The sequence below is a fragment of the Stegodyphus dumicola genome, chromosome 1, assembly GCF_044657685.1.
Source record: "Stegodyphus dumicola isolate Sdum_Otavi_A_Nest chromosome 1, ASM4465768v1".
Lineage (NCBI taxonomy): Eukaryota > Metazoa > Arthropoda > Arachnida > Araneae > Eresidae > Stegodyphus > Stegodyphus dumicola.
Genome location: NC_140768.1, coordinates 258,717,058 through 258,732,891, shown reverse-complemented (window position 1 = coordinate 258,732,891; position 15,834 = coordinate 258,717,058). Strand labels below are relative to the sequence as shown.

At 30.4% G+C, this 15,834-nt stretch overlaps 1 protein-coding gene across 1 annotated transcript in view; it reads left to right on the top strand.

The window, feature by feature from the left end:
* LOC118199500 (uncharacterized) overlaps nt 1-15,834 on the top strand; it is a 29,967-nt gene that overhangs the window by 919 nt on the left and 13,214 nt on the right. Inside the window, exons 2-6 of the mRNA XM_085827374.1 lie at nt 3,994-4,885; nt 4,966-5,059; nt 5,148-5,292; nt 9,403-9,547; nt 10,489-10,569. Coding sequence (XP_085683500.1) covers nt 4,014-4,885; nt 4,966-5,059; nt 5,148-5,292; nt 9,403-9,547; nt 10,489-10,569 — 1,337 coding nt within the window. The 5' untranslated portion in view covers nt 3,994-4,013. The remainder of the gene's footprint in view (nt 1-3,993; nt 4,886-4,965; nt 5,060-5,147; nt 5,293-9,402; nt 9,548-10,488; nt 10,570-15,834) is intronic.

Below are 15,834 nucleotides of genomic sequence, written 5' to 3'. Positions count from 1 at the left end.
CATCACTGTATAACCGTAAAACACTCGTTATAACATAAATGTTAATTAAAAAGATCACTAAAATTTTTATTTTTAAAATAAGTGCAACATGCAATATTTTATTAAATGTTTCATGTTTGCATCTTCCTTATATCTCCATTTTCAACTAAATAATTCATGTTCTTAAAACGTATAGTATTTTGTTTCAGTAGGAAAGGTTTTTAAATTGCTGTCTTAAAATATGAGTTATCAGTTTCTTAATTAGTAACAGGCAAGTAATGTGTGTCATGTAATTATAATATTTGCTTCAAATTGTTTATATATATATATATACTGATTATATTGTATTCATTAACTTTTTGTATTTGTGTCTTGAATATTCTTTTGTGATACAACTAATAACATAAACGTAAGAATGTCATAAAAGTATGTATAAGTATGTATTTTCAGCCTTTTTGAGATTCAGGAATAATGAATAATAAATATTAATTAATATTTAAATATTTCCATTATTGATGATTGAACATTTAAAATTTTTCCTTTTCCAAGCCTGAGAAAATGTTCTAAAGCAGCAGTTATATATTAATTTGAAAAATTAATTTAACTGTATACTATATTATATATCCAGAGTGATTAATATTAGAATATTTTGAATATATCAAGGAGGAATCATTATCTCATTTCTAGAATGTTTCGTCTCGATGGAATGTTTGTGAGAAAAACAGGTGGCTTGTAAATGTCAGTAAGGTTTGTCAAGAGCGACCTTCACCAAGATCGCACCACATTTAGTGGGTGTGTGTTTATTCATATGCACGTTCAAACGATTTCATTGGTTAGATTTAGCATCTGGAAAATTCAATGGTATATTTCTTTGCGATAAAAAATTTGAAATTTACGTGTAGACATATAATAAAAGGATAATTTTTTTCTTAGTTTGGAAACTGTTTAAATGTTCTTTTCAAATATATTTAGATTATTTTTTATTTTCTCTATTGAAACTCGCACCACACTTATGTAAAGTATTTGAATATCAAATGCTTGTAAAGACTAGTTTGACAACAAATATTTATTTATCTTTTTTAATATTTTTTTGTAACTTGATATTCCATAGAAAATATAAGTATACGTGGTTCTTTTGTTAAAATGCATTTAATATGCAATAGTTACTTGAAGTTAATAGTGTTGCATTTTAATTAAAAATATAATATAATAAGGGTACTGTACCTTTATTATTCCAAAAGAGTCTATGCTGATGTGAGAAATAAAAGTTTCTAAATGAGCAATCTTATAAACAACAAATTTCTTACATTTTTCCCCCCCTTTCAGAATTTATGTTTGTAAACTTAAATATTTTCAATTGTTTATATTAGTAATACTACATATAATACTATATTAAAAGTTATATATAAAGATACTTTAAATATAATATATAAAAATAAACATATTTGCTTCAAAGTAGGGTATTTTACAATTTAATTATCTTTCTTGTGAAATACCTTTAATATAAAGTATTTTACTGGAATATTGGTAAATGGAACAATTGCTTTGAATCTGTTGTTTATACAATCACCACGAAATTCTTATCAGAACAAGTAAAACAAAAACTTGCTTTTCAGTAAGTTATTAATTGATTTTCCATGTAAATGCCTAATCACATAACCATTCTGAATTGAGAGAGTTGCACTAATATGTAAATACCCTCTAAACTACTTAAATTATATAGCACAGATAATGTAGCTCCGGAGAAAGTTATAAGAGATGCTGATATTAATACGAGAAGTACTGTATTTAGTAAATCATTTCATATTCTGGCCTGTGCTCATAATGTAGATATAATTGCAAGATCTACAGCTGTGCTGGGAGAGGCGTTTTTTGGTACTAGAGAATTCAGACATGAAAATGAATCTCAAATAAATGGGAAAAACTAAATATATATATATATATATGAATGTTGTATGATTTTAAATTTATTTAGTTCAAAATCAAGTTATTCTAATAATTTTAGTAGAAGTATCTAAAAAGAGTGAACCCATAGGTAGTAAGTTAGACTCTGAAAATTGTTTTAAAGTAACTTGAATGTAAATTGTTACAAATGTTTTATGGGGACTTGAATTAAATCATGAATAACAAAATTTCAATTGGGAAAAAGAAATTAAATTAAAAGCAAGTAATCATTGCCATTGATCGAAAATTAGTTGACTTTTCAAGGGGAACAAACCAATTCCCATTCCATGAACTATTAATAAATAAATAAATACGAAGGTATTTTGTCCTTTACTCAAGTAATAAGGTGATGCCAAACTGGTAAAAAAAGTTAGGCCAAATATTTCCGTGAAGTGAAGGGAACCAGAGCCAATACAGAGTACCAAAGAACTCATTCTGATTAAGCATTTTCGATACAATTTTAAGTGAAAAGCAATTTATGCAGTAAAATTGATAAATTACTTGAGTAATTGTCCACCGACACCCTCGTGTTTATGCATTTTAATTCAAATCTATTTGTAAAAAATTAAACATTGGAAATTGGAATTATGAAATATTACTTAAAGTAATTGAAATAAACATTGGAAAATTAAGAAATATTAGAAATATAAGAAATATAATGCAATCTTTGCAAAAACTTACTACCTATGGGTTCACTCTTTTTAGATACTTCTACTAAAATTAATATTAGGAGATAATATAATCAATATTTCTTTAGTAAATACTATATATATATATATACTGTGGTGAAAAGGAAAATCCACCTAAAATATTTGAGATTGGACCATTTAAATTTGAATCTGTGAAAAATTTTACCTATTTGGTCTCTGAAATTAACTATCAAAATGATGTTAATCCTGAAATCAGAAAAAGGATTATTACTGCAAATCATTGCTTCTTTGGACCTCTTCTGAAATCCTGTCTTATAAAGAGAATGACAAAAATTCTAAAATACAAGGTATTAATAAAATCAGTCTTAACGTATGTTTCAGAGGTGTAGATTCTGACCGTGAGGGAGGAGAGAGACTTAGTGATTTTTAAAAGGAAGATTCTAAGAACTGTTTTGGTACTGTGTTGGAGAATAATATATGGCATAAATGATATAACTTTGAACTCTACAAAATTTATAAAGCTGAGGATATTATTAAATCCATACAATTAAGTAGAATGAGATGGGCTTGTCATTTCCTGAGAATGAATGCAGAGAGAACAGTCTTTTAGACCTTTAAAACAACTTCGGCTTATTGAAGATTAAAAGGAAGACCTAAGAAAAAATGGATTGGACTGCCTGGATGAGATTTATCCATTCTAAAAATTAAGAAATTCCCTTAGGCATATAATCCTAGTGTTTGCTTTGTCATTATTAAATAATTCAGTCCCATCTTCATTATAAGTAGTTACAATGGGAGGGGAGTTCAGGGGACCATTAACATTAAACTTTGTGAGCTATTATTGCATTTTAAAATTTAAGAAATTCCTTTATTTTCATTTTGTATTAAATAGTTTGACAAAATTGCCAAAATCCCCCCCACACACCAGTTGTGAAAAGACTTTTATTACTTTTTGTTCTGTAGAAGTTAAAATTCTGTGGATGTAATATATTACAACTTTGTTTCTAAATCTCAATCTGATCTTCTTTGTGAAAGATGTTAAATATTAAATGCATTTTCTACAGACTAATAAATGCCACTTTGCCTCATGCTGAAAATGAAATAATTACCCATTGTTTTTATATATTTAATGTGACATTAATAACCCATATTATTGTCTGCTGTCAAAAATTTATGGTCACTGTAAAAATTATATGAAATTTGCCAAAAATAGATCCCATTGTTCAACAAGTCTAAAGAGTTAATTTTTAGAAGCACCTTTGTTCATTTTGTGCTAAGAATCTTTTACTTCAACTAAAGTTTAGAGATGTTTTACTTTTGCTATTCAGTTGACACTGTGGATTTTCTTTAATCTATCTTTCCACTTTCATTTCAAATTCAGATTTAATGTTAATGCTATAATGATTTTTCCCCCCTTTAGGTAAATACATCTTTGAAAATATGCAGTCAAGACTGACTCAGAGTTCTGAAGAAAACACTTTACCAGAGCATGAATCATCTAAAAAATCTCAATCATTTTTGTCTTCAGTTTTCAGTAGTCACAATGCATTTAGCAGAAAGAATATATTTGCGACTTCAAATGAAGAGAAACAATGGAAGAATGAAAAAAGCCAAGGATTTCTTAGTTCTGTGATAAGTTCAAATACTACAGGACTTTTAACTGATTTGTCATCAAAATTAGAAGCTGCTTTAAGTTTAAGTTTAGATGCCTTAGATTCTGATTCTTCTTCAAGAAGTGATGAAACATCGCGTAAGAACTCTGCAATTAATGAGGAACTGTCCAATAGTAGCTCCCAAGCAGATATTCGTCGAATTAGTCTGCCTATCACTAAAACTGAACAGCTAGCAAGGCATCGTTACACTAAACGTAGGGGTACTAAACATAAAGATAGATCTGTGTATGGGCAGCCTGAAATAAGTCCATTTGAAATAAAGCAAAAATCTTGGAAAGATCATTCTCAGGAATCTCTTGATACAGTTGACAGTGGTCAGAGCTTAGGCAATAGCAGTAGTTTATCTGCTAGTGCTACTGATTATAGGACATCCAGAAATGATCCTTTCTATGTCTTCCGCCATACTGAATCTGTTGGCATTGGCAGTGAATCTGATCCTTGTGGTCAGAGTACTAGTCTTGATTCGTCCGATGCAGAGTCAATTCCAGAAGGCCGAGGAATTGGTTTTGGAAGATCTGGTTCTGGCAGTTCTCTCCATTCTTGGGCTTCTAGTCCAAGTAATGATAGCCAGCCAGATGATGTTACCTTGGATGCAATGGAATTCATGAGGCACTTTGTAAAAAAAGTTTTTGTTGATTGGTAAGTTTATTTTTATTATATTTTAGAATCTTTTCAGTTTCTTCCTTTCCCTTAGACTAATTTCTGCCATTTATTCATAGTTCTTCTATATCATTTGAAGAAAAGGCAAAATTTGGAGAGCTTTGTCGTCATGAAATTGGCAGGCTTTGGTTTGCTCGATGTGTCAATGGTCAGGTAAGTGATATGTAGTTTGTTTGATATACCCTTATGAAAATTATAAAATTATTTTAATAAAATTATAAGTATATATTACATTTTTCAGCGCGTCCATAATAAATTAGTCAGGGAATCAACTTTCTATAGCTTGGTACAGTATTTTGCTATCGTTTTATTTGAATGTGCAGAAGCGGATGATTTTTCTCCAGCAAAATCTATAATGAATATGTGTTTCACCTTTTATCATGAAAGTAAGTAAATTCTGGTATTATAATAAAGTGAAAATAATTTATTATAATTAAGTGAAAATAATTTCTATCTTTGTAATAACTGAATATTATTGTCTCCAATCTGTTATAGCTGTTATGTTAGTGCTCTTTGTTATAGCTGTACTAGATGCAATTTATTCCATGTATCATGTTTATATTCTTTGCATCTGTGTTCCATATTTGTAATGATTGAAATTTAGTAATGTGTTGCAGTTGTAGTAACTATCATTAGTATCATTTAAGCATTTATAGCTCTGTAAGCAGTTTGAGAGAATCAGCTAAAAGTTATTTTTTTTAATCAAGAAATACTATTAGAAAAAACTTAACAATTATGTGGTGACACTTTATTTCATTTTAAGTTTGTGATGCTTTCTTCTTAAAAGCACTGTAAGGATTTATTTAGTTTTGCTAACTAGCTATTTTGTGTTAAATACCTTTGCTATCTTTCTTGCTTTCAATTTTTTCGCCAGCATCCAGATTTTTAGTTTGCGTCTATTCAGATGAGGTCAAAAGAAGATAGTATTTAAAGGAAGGTTTTAGAGAGTAGAATCGGAGTGCATTCTGCCTGCTGAAAACCATGTTTACTAGCAGCGGTGTTGTATTATTCTCGCCATTAGGCTCGTCACACCAATATTAGGTTTGAGCCAACTTGCACATTTTGTGTCAGAGTTCGCCTTTTAGCTAACTTAAGGTAATCTGTCATAATTTAAAATTAATTTTCTTTTGATTTAAGCCATAATTGTTGGCTATTTCTGTAAGCATGAGCAGTGCCTTCTGTTAAACTTTTATCTGAGTTAAATAAAAGGAGCTTTTACACCCTTCATGTGTTTCTATTGTAATTTCAAAGACATAATGATAAGTCACTCTAGTCTTTAGGGTTCTTCTCTAATTTATGCTACCAAAGGAGATGAAACTCTATAGCACTTGTACTCTGTATGCACCCTAACACTAATATGTGTTTGTGTGAATACAGCTGAGCCTTGGATCATGAACAAATTTTCCAAATGAAAAAGTCTTGATGATGAATGATGTCTGAAAATATATACAAGTAAATTGGCAACTAATGATACTCCAAATTGCAGGTATGCAAGGGAGAAAATTTCTTTAAAACACAATGACAGAAGGAAAGATTTTCTTAGTTATTTGGTTTGTGAAATTTGTGTAGAATATGGTAAGATGCATTGAGAATTATAAACTTGATAAAGCAGTAGTAAGACATGGCATAAATATTTGCATTGACAATCCTATGTATTACATTAGGAGCATTTAAAAACTTAGAAACAAATCATATTGAACAAATTTTTAATGGAAAAGGGTCCAGTGATTCTCAAGCAGAGGCATGTAGTACTGAGAGGAAACAAAATTCCAGAAAAACAGTAGCTATCTGATATTTTTAGATTGGATATTCATTTCAAACTTCATAACATTTTGTTCCTCTGGTTTCCAGGGATCAAATTTCTCTCATAGCAGTGTGATAAAATTTAATTCAAATTTGCCTATTTTTTATTTTTAGAATCGTATTAAGTGTTTTGTGTATGTGTTAGATTTAATGAATTCTATCAGTTTTGGATTATGAATGTAATTAAAAATATTCTTTCCTAAGGAGTCATTTGGGATTTAGAAAAAGATTAATTCATTAAATGTTAATTCCTGTGGGGAACATTGTTTTGGCTTATGAATATTTTGGGGTGACAAACTCTCTTCAGGAATTAATTGAGTTCATGAACCAAGGTTTCCTAGTATAAAGTAATTTATCATTTATTTCTAAATTTTTAATCTACCAGTGCACAAGTTGCTAAATTTGCTTAACACTAATAATTCATTTATTATTTGGATCTTGATAAGTGGACTGGTGGACTGGCTGCAGAGTTTTTTTTTTTTTTTTTTTTTTTTTTTTTTTTTTGGTAACATGAATGTGAGCCAGACTGCCATATCTACCAAGTTCTTCACAAAGATAGCTGTTAGGCAGATCTGCCCTTAGGCAGATAGCTGTTTGCTTTTTTCAGAGTGTGGTATTTAGACCATTTATAAATTACTTTTATTGAAAACTTTTGACATATCAAAGTCACATATATGAAGCTGTTTTATATGCAGTACCTCTTTTCCTCATGTAAAATACACCTATGTCCAAAATTATCTGCAGATGGATAAAATCAAGGATTTGTCGAAAATGTGAACTGTAATTTTCTGATTTTATGTGAAATGATATGTAACATCATAACACATAAAGAAAACAATTTAAGAGCACTGCATATCATATAAAACTGGAGCATGAAACAATAAATATTATAAAATATGTTACAAGGAAAGTTTAAAATAATAATATTAATAATAATAATAATAATAAGTCTTAGGAAATAAGGAATGTGACTGCCCTCGACTCAGACATACATATCACAACTTGTTTTCATGCTGGTTATAACATATCACAGTTTGGGGAATTAAGTTTCATTCCTCCAGCAATGTGATCTTTAGGGCATTTACATTTCTAAGACGAGGATATTTCTATGCAACTGTTTATCCAAGATTTGTTCCTTTAAGTTCTGTGTCAAGTTAAGATCTGAAGATTTTGCTGGCCATGATATTTGTTTAAGTTTTCACTTTCAAGGCGGGCGTAGCTAGAGGGGTGCAAGGGGACATATGTCCCCGGGCGCAGAATCCAAGGGGTGCCAAACTGATGTTACGACATTTTAGAATTAAATGTTTTCCATCCTTGGCAAGCAGTAGGGGGGCGCGAAATCTTCAGTTGCCCCTGGGCGCTGAAAACCCTAGCTACGACTCTGTTTCAAGGAATTCATCAACAAAGGCATGTAAGATGTGGATGTGATCATTATTGTCCATAAATAAAAAATCAAATCCATATGCATGTCTTACTTAAGATTATCCTAATATCTCTGGCCGGTCACAGTCCAATGATGTAGGGGCAATGATTATTCCTATCCATACTGTCACATCTGCACTACTGAAATGGTCATATTCCATATGGTTTATGGTTCAAAGAAATATATTACATTCCTTACTCCCTCCAGATGTCCCTTTAAGAGCATGTTTATAATAAGATCTTAAGTTAAACCTCGACTTATCAGTAAGAATCTGGCAACAATGCTGTTAACGCCATTTCTGATGTACTTTGCACCAATTAAAGCAAGCCCTCATTTGTGGTGAATACATTGAAACATCTACCCTTGGATTTCTGGCATAAAGAAGCCTTTTGTATACAATATGTCATGATATATCAGTTCCAATGGCAGCTGCAAACTCTGAACTTAACTGCCGATCAGTAGTTAGATTTATTTATGACTTTTTCTAGTCCTCCTTACAACAGTTCCAGAATTTTGAAATTGTTTCCATAGCATAGACACTAACTATCTTGAAATATTCACACATCTTTCTGCTTCCATAATTGTCACCCTGCTTCTAAATGGCTAATGATGTCCCCTTTACAAAGTCTTCCAAAATGATGCTTCAGAGCCATAACAAACTATTTTGAATCCTTACATACTGAAATTAAATGCTGTACTGCAGAAATTTACTCAGATAGTCACTTTGCGCAACACTGCGAGATAGCTATACCTTGATTTTCATATCCGAAATCATCTGATCACTTTTGATTCAGTAGTGCTAATTGAGCTTGTCTTTCACACATTCCTTACAAAAATGGCTTATACATTGATTAGATATTTTGTAGAATTTCATTGTTTTTGTGTATGTAAAGATAAATTTGCACATGAATGTACTTTAAAGTTGATGTCATCTTAAGTCCAAAAGTGTTGTATATTGGGACTAATACAGAATTCATGAAAATTAGAGGGAGGGAAGATCATGGAAAATTTTTAATAAATCCTGGATTAGTGAAATGGAAGAATTGCTCAAGTTTTAATATTTTTTGTATGTTGCTATCAATCTTCTAAACATTAAGTATACTTTTACCAAATTGCCAAATTTAGAGAATATCTGAGTAAATGTAAATGCAGTTTATTAGTTGTATTATCTTTAATTTTTAATTTTTTAATGTTTTACACATTATAAAAAAAAATGATCTCCGTAGCACACATGTATTTTTTTTTAAAAAGCAAAAACATTTTATTTTAGCTAGTCATGAAGGAAGACCACCATCTAGGCAATATTTGTTCAGCTATTTAAGGGATCAACCTATATGGAGATCCATTAGATTTTGGAATGCTGCCTTTTTTGATGCAGTGCAGTGTGAAAGAGCAAATAGAGAAATTCCAACAAGGTACTTAAATATTTAGTTTTTATTGTTTTTCTTTCTTTCATATTGCAGTATGAAATATTTTTTAATATTAAACGTGTTTATCATGTATTTATAGTCTTCTATCAAGTTTTATATGGTTTTCATTTCAGTTCTGGTAATTTACATAATTTCGATAATTTACATTAATATACTTATTGATAGCTGGTGTGTAAATTAGAAATTAAAAACAGTTTTGTCATTGAATCCTAAACTACTTGCTTGCATTCTGCCATAATATCAAAAAACAAGTAATATTTTTCTGGTTTAATGAGTTAATGGGGGGCGGGAAACGTGGCAGCGTGCAGTGAACTGGAAGTTGATTTGTCAGCACTATCCTTATCTTCAGGGCAGATGTTTTTATTTTATTCTGCTTATAATTCTTTACTAAATGTAGTATTTCATCTCGATGTACTCTGTCTTTGATATGGTTTAAATCAAATTCCTCGTCATTATAAATATCACGAATACACATCAAATAGTTTTCTGGTTGCAATTTTTTAATTTCGACTATGCGTAATATATGCTTTATGCATGCGCACGGTGAAAGAGATGTTTAATAAAGTAAACAAATAAATATTAAGCTTTTTTTTTTTGTAAATTTTGATACCCTTTAGATCATAATTGCTCTTTATTTCATAAATTATGGTTTCATATTTTTAATTTTATAATTTCTGCATGCCATCTTACCAGATTTAAACTGATGATCTATAATCCGGAATCGCCGAAGTCCCGACGAGTCCGGATTAAAGACTTGTGACTGTTCCATCTTTTCATTCAGCTTTTTAGCAGAATCGTAGTTTTCAGTTTTATATGTAGTTTCTGCATGCAGTTAAAAAAAATGCTGAAAGTTGACTTAAACATCCTCTTTGTACCTCTTGTAACTGAAATACTAAATGAACTTTTTTTAAAAAAATATTTACCAGGGATGAGCTTGGTCATTATAGTCCTGAAGATCTGAGAGATGAGAAAAATTTTCAAGAAAATATATTTTTTGGGCAACTTGGGTGAGTTAATTTAGTTTTTTTTCCCTAAATATTTTATAAAATATATTTACAAATATATATTCTAAAAAAGCATGTGAAAGTTTGTATGTTATGATGTAAGCAATATGTATTCTAAGTTAAATGTGTGTTAAGCTATAAAAGTGGAAGAAAGGGTGTAAAAACTTAAAAAACATATACTGTGGGAATTAAAAATTTAGTTTTATGTAAGAATGAAAGTGCTATTTTTTCTAATTATTTTTTACTTTAATGCTACCAGTTTTGTTCCCTTCCTTTTTTTGATGATTTTATATTATGTACAGAATGAGTGCCAGTCGCACAGTACATGTTTTTTTTTAATATGCTTAAACTATCTCAAATAATATTTATTTTATTGAATGCAAACTGTCTTCAGCTATCGTGTGTAAATAATTGTCATATCTAATATTTCAAAACTGCTTTTTTATTGTTTGCAAATCTGAAAAATTGTTGAATTATATCTATAGTTCATAAACTTCTTTGCAAGCCAAACTAATTACCAATATGAATTAAAATATTAGAATGTAATAATAATGTTTGAAGGTTAAAATGTAAAAATCTTAGACAGGTAAATAATGTATCACTTTTTTAAAATTGTGTTTTTGAATTTTCATTATTTGTCAAAAAAGTAACAACAAGGATTACCTGTGCTAAAACATGTGCAATACCCCATATGCAGTTACCTAAAACTGAATTATGGATCCTTTATAAACTGTTTATTATATTTTCTGCATGGATGATAAATGTTCTGCTAATAAACTCTACAACTGCCTTTATCCTTAAAATAAAATATAAATTGTGTTTGTCTTTTTCAGTTTTACTTATTGTTGTTTATACCTTTTTAAGTAACTGATTTATCTCTGCCTTTGCATATTACAAAAATTTATGCACATCCATATTTTGAATTAAAGTTGTTTCAGTACAATGTTTTTGAACTTCAGAAAATATTGTATTATTCCAAATATTACATTCTCTGTATATTATTAAATAAGTTATGTCTGATTTAGATTTGAAGAACTTCCAAACGACTTATTAGACTTTCTGTTATATATATTAGTGGTTTATTACTGTATTGGTTCTGTCAATTGACATAGACACTACCAGTTTGGGATATCATTCCAGCTGTTGCTGCAGCATTCTTTTTTCAGCGGTTAGGCCACCTTTCTATGTTTTTCCCTCCTTTTTTGTTGGCATTCATCCATTCAAACAAAATTACAAGAATTCTGATTAATATAACATTTTTTAGAGAATGCAGCCCACACGATCTTTCCCAGGCATGTCGCCTGTTACATTGTTCTTCATCCACTGTCTTGAGGAGATGGACATGATTGATATGATGGCCTAATTCCTTTTAAGTAGTAGAAGTTGGTAAAAAGCGTATTGAGTGGAATGTTCCTGACATTCGGAATGTGCTTGAACTTAAGGGCTGCTACATGTGGGCAGTCGAGAATGTAATGTAGAGCATTTGCCTCACTTCCTCTTGCCCTGCAGATGCAGGTGACATTTCTTACAAGAAACCTAATGTAGCTGACTGTAAATTTGCCATGATTGGAGTTATCCTATAATGAAAAGTAGTCAAATTGATCCTTTTGAGACTAACCTTCGGAAAGATGCCAGACATAAATTGTCCTGTGTCGACAATTGAAGAATCTACAAGTTTTTCTTTCTACTCATGCTTTTAGGTCTAGTGGTAGCAATCTTTCTGAAAATGCCATCTTACTAGATTTAAACTGATGATCTATAATCCGGAAAAATCGATAATCCGGAATCGCTGAAGTCCCGACAAGTCCGGATTAACGACTTTTTGACTGTATAATTTTTTTAAATAATGAATTTTACAAATATTTCTTTATTTGTAAAATTCATTAAATTGCTCCAAGGTGTTTGTGATAATATGCAAGTATCTTTTCTTTACATAGCCTCTATGAGCCTAGCTCTTTGCATGGCTCAAATGTTTTTGAAGCATTGGCTGTTTGTAATTCAAATGCTGTCAGTGCAGGATTTATGTATAAGCTATACAACCTATAGCTTAGGGCCCCTCTCCCACTTTGATGGGGCTGCCCAAAAAATTAAAATATAGTATAACAGACTTACAAAGGTCCCCATATCTCAAATAGCTTAGGTCCTCATCAAGTCTAAATCTGGCCCTGAATGCTGTTATAAATCAAATTTTCAAACTTCATAAAATTGCTGTCCTGTTTCTTCTACAGGGTAAATCTGAACAAGTGGACAAAACTTTATAGGGTGATCATAGAATGTATGGTCGGAATGCAAATGGCAAGTTGCTAGGTGTCATTGTAAATAAATGGTATAAAAAAGGTTGGTCCTTGCACCCAACTGCATTTTCTATCATGGATTGCCAAGAGGCCTTGCTAGTTATATGAACTATGAAATTTCCAGGGTGATGGATTGGTAGAGGTGGACCCATAGCTTGGACACCAAGATCACCAGATCTCTCGTGTTTGGACTTTTTCCTGTGGGGCCATATGAAAAGCCTAATCTACAAGTAGCCCATTGAAACCAATTTGGATCTAGTCGCCAGGATCGCCGTTGTGGCTGGTGGTATTCGGGAAATATCTGGTGTCTTCGCAAATCTGCATCAATCCCCACAAGACTTAAAAAAGAAGGGCTAGCTCATAGAGCTTTTCCCGCTGAAACAGGCAGTGGGAAGTGATGACGTTGCCAGATGACACTGAGTGCAGAGATGCAATTGACAACATAGAAATTAGCATTTTAAATTTGAAGAACCAGCATTTAAAATGAGCTGTATGTGAAAGATAGCTATAATTTAGAAGAGACAATGTTACTGCAGTATGCATTTTACACTGAACATTAAAAAATTTAATAGTACTAACTCAATTTTAAAATAAGAGATAAAATGTGCTACTCTTAGCATAAAGTTCCTTTTTTTAAAATTTGCAGGGATTTTTTCTTTCTTTAAATGCCTGTTTATTTCTAATCATTTCTTTATCTGCATGTTAACTAAGAGAACTCTACTACTGCTTCTAAGATAACTATAATAACATCTATTTAAAATTAATCAAAAAACAACCTTAAATTGAGATACAGTCAAAAGTCGTTAATTCGGACCTCAAAGCTACAAACTTTCTGCACATGCGTCGCGTTTACGGCTGCGAATATGCGTGTGCACATGCTCGTAAGACCTTTATGGCTGCGAATATGCAAGTGTGCATGCACAAAATACGTTTACGAATGCGTGTTTAATGTATAACGGACGGTATAAGCTAAGCTAAAATTATCTAATTCAGTTAATGTTTCAGATTGCATTGTTCCTTAATCTTCGAATTGGATCCGGCTTATTATTTTTTGCAGACTGTTAGAGCAATTTTATAAAAGTAAGCTTGAACTTTCGATTATGCCAAATAGAATTTCTGATATATATTTACTAATATGTAAAGGATCTACAAAGCGAAAGTATGTTTTGAAGTCCATTAAAGAAAAAGTGGAATTGCTACAAAAAATGGATAAAGGCATATCCTTTTTTTATCTAACCGTTCCGAAATCTGTTTCTAAATTTCACGCTGCTCTGAGGCGGGGGAGGGGATGCCTTGGCGCGCGATGAATTGGAAGTTGATCTGTCAGCACTATCCTTATCATCTTCAGAGCAGATGTTTTTATTTTATTTGGCTTATAATTCCTTACTAAATGTAGTATTTCATCTTGATGTACATCGTCTTTGATATGATTTAAATCAAATTCCTCGTCATTATAATTCGCTTCCGATAGCCAAGAAAGTGACACAGATGTTATTCAAAATGAAAAAATTTCGATTGACAAATTAGTCTGTATTCTCGACACAGCAATTATAGGACTTGAACAGCTGAACTTCGTAACTGAACAAGAAATTATGTCTGTTTATAGAATTAAAGAAAAAGTATTATCACATAAAAAATGAAGCAACTTAACTTACATTGAAAGAAATGTTTAATAAAGTAAACAAATAAATATAACCTTTTTTTTTTTTTTTTTTTTTTTTTTTTTTTGTAAATTTTGATACCCTTTAGATCATAATTTTTCTTTATTTCATAAATTATGGTTTCATATTTTTAATTTTATAATTTCTGCATGCCATCTTACCAGATTTAAACTGATGATCTATAATCTGGAAAAATCGATAATCCGGAATCGAAGTCCCGACGAGTCCGGATTAACGACTTTTGACTGTAGTTTTAAACATTATGGCATATGGTTATATATGGCAAAATTTCTGCTAATCTAAGTCTGAGTTTCAGCCTAATTGTAAATTTTACATTGGCATATTTTTCTCCCAATTCAATATAACATATATTTTTTAAAATAATTTTGTAACTTAGGCTTACATCAATATTACATTTAAATAAATACATGTAAGATTGTTATCTTAATTTAAACAAAACAATTTTACTCACAGCACCTAAAAAAATTATTTAGGTTAAAAAAAAGGTGGTTTGGTAAAACCTTCGAATCTAGTCCTGTGAAAATTTGAAAATATAACACTGATTTTTGTTGTTTGACTTCTGAATTAGTATTTGTTCGGCGTGTTATTGTGTCTTAATTATTTAAGTAATTTTGCAGTAATTATTAAAATATTAATAGAAGTTTAAATTCAAATCACATATTTATTTATGCATAAGATCTTTTCTATTTTCATTATTAGAAAAAGTGCATTTCATAAATTTACAAAGCAAAAATTAAATTGATGTTTTCATATAAAATTACAATATGAGAAAGAATGCCTACATATGTCATTCAGTTAATCTGTTATTTTTTCCATTTCTAATTCCAAACGTATGACTGCAGTGTCAAAGTGAACATAACTCGGCACTATTAGCCTGAAAGTTGTTACAGTAGCTATGGGCTTTCTGATTAGCTGTGATAGCTTGAAAATCATCATTCTCATAGAGATATCCTTGTGATTTTTCTGTAATATTAGTTAGGTAGATTTAAAAATGCAATGAATTTTTTCCTTTATAAAAATTAAACCATGCACTAATTTTTGTATCATTTGAAAAAAAAAAAAAAAAAAAAAAAAATATACAAACCTAAAAGAATTTCAAGATTTTTTCCCCTAACCAACTGTGTGTCTGTATTTTCTAATTTAAAATGGTATAATTTAAAGTGATTTGATTAAAAATAGCCGTTAGATTAGTTAATTTCATGTGTTAATTTTGTCTGGTCTAATGGTTTTAATCCAAGTTTTTTTAGTTTTTCAACTGATTTAATTTTCTTAATAACATATCAAGTCTGGTC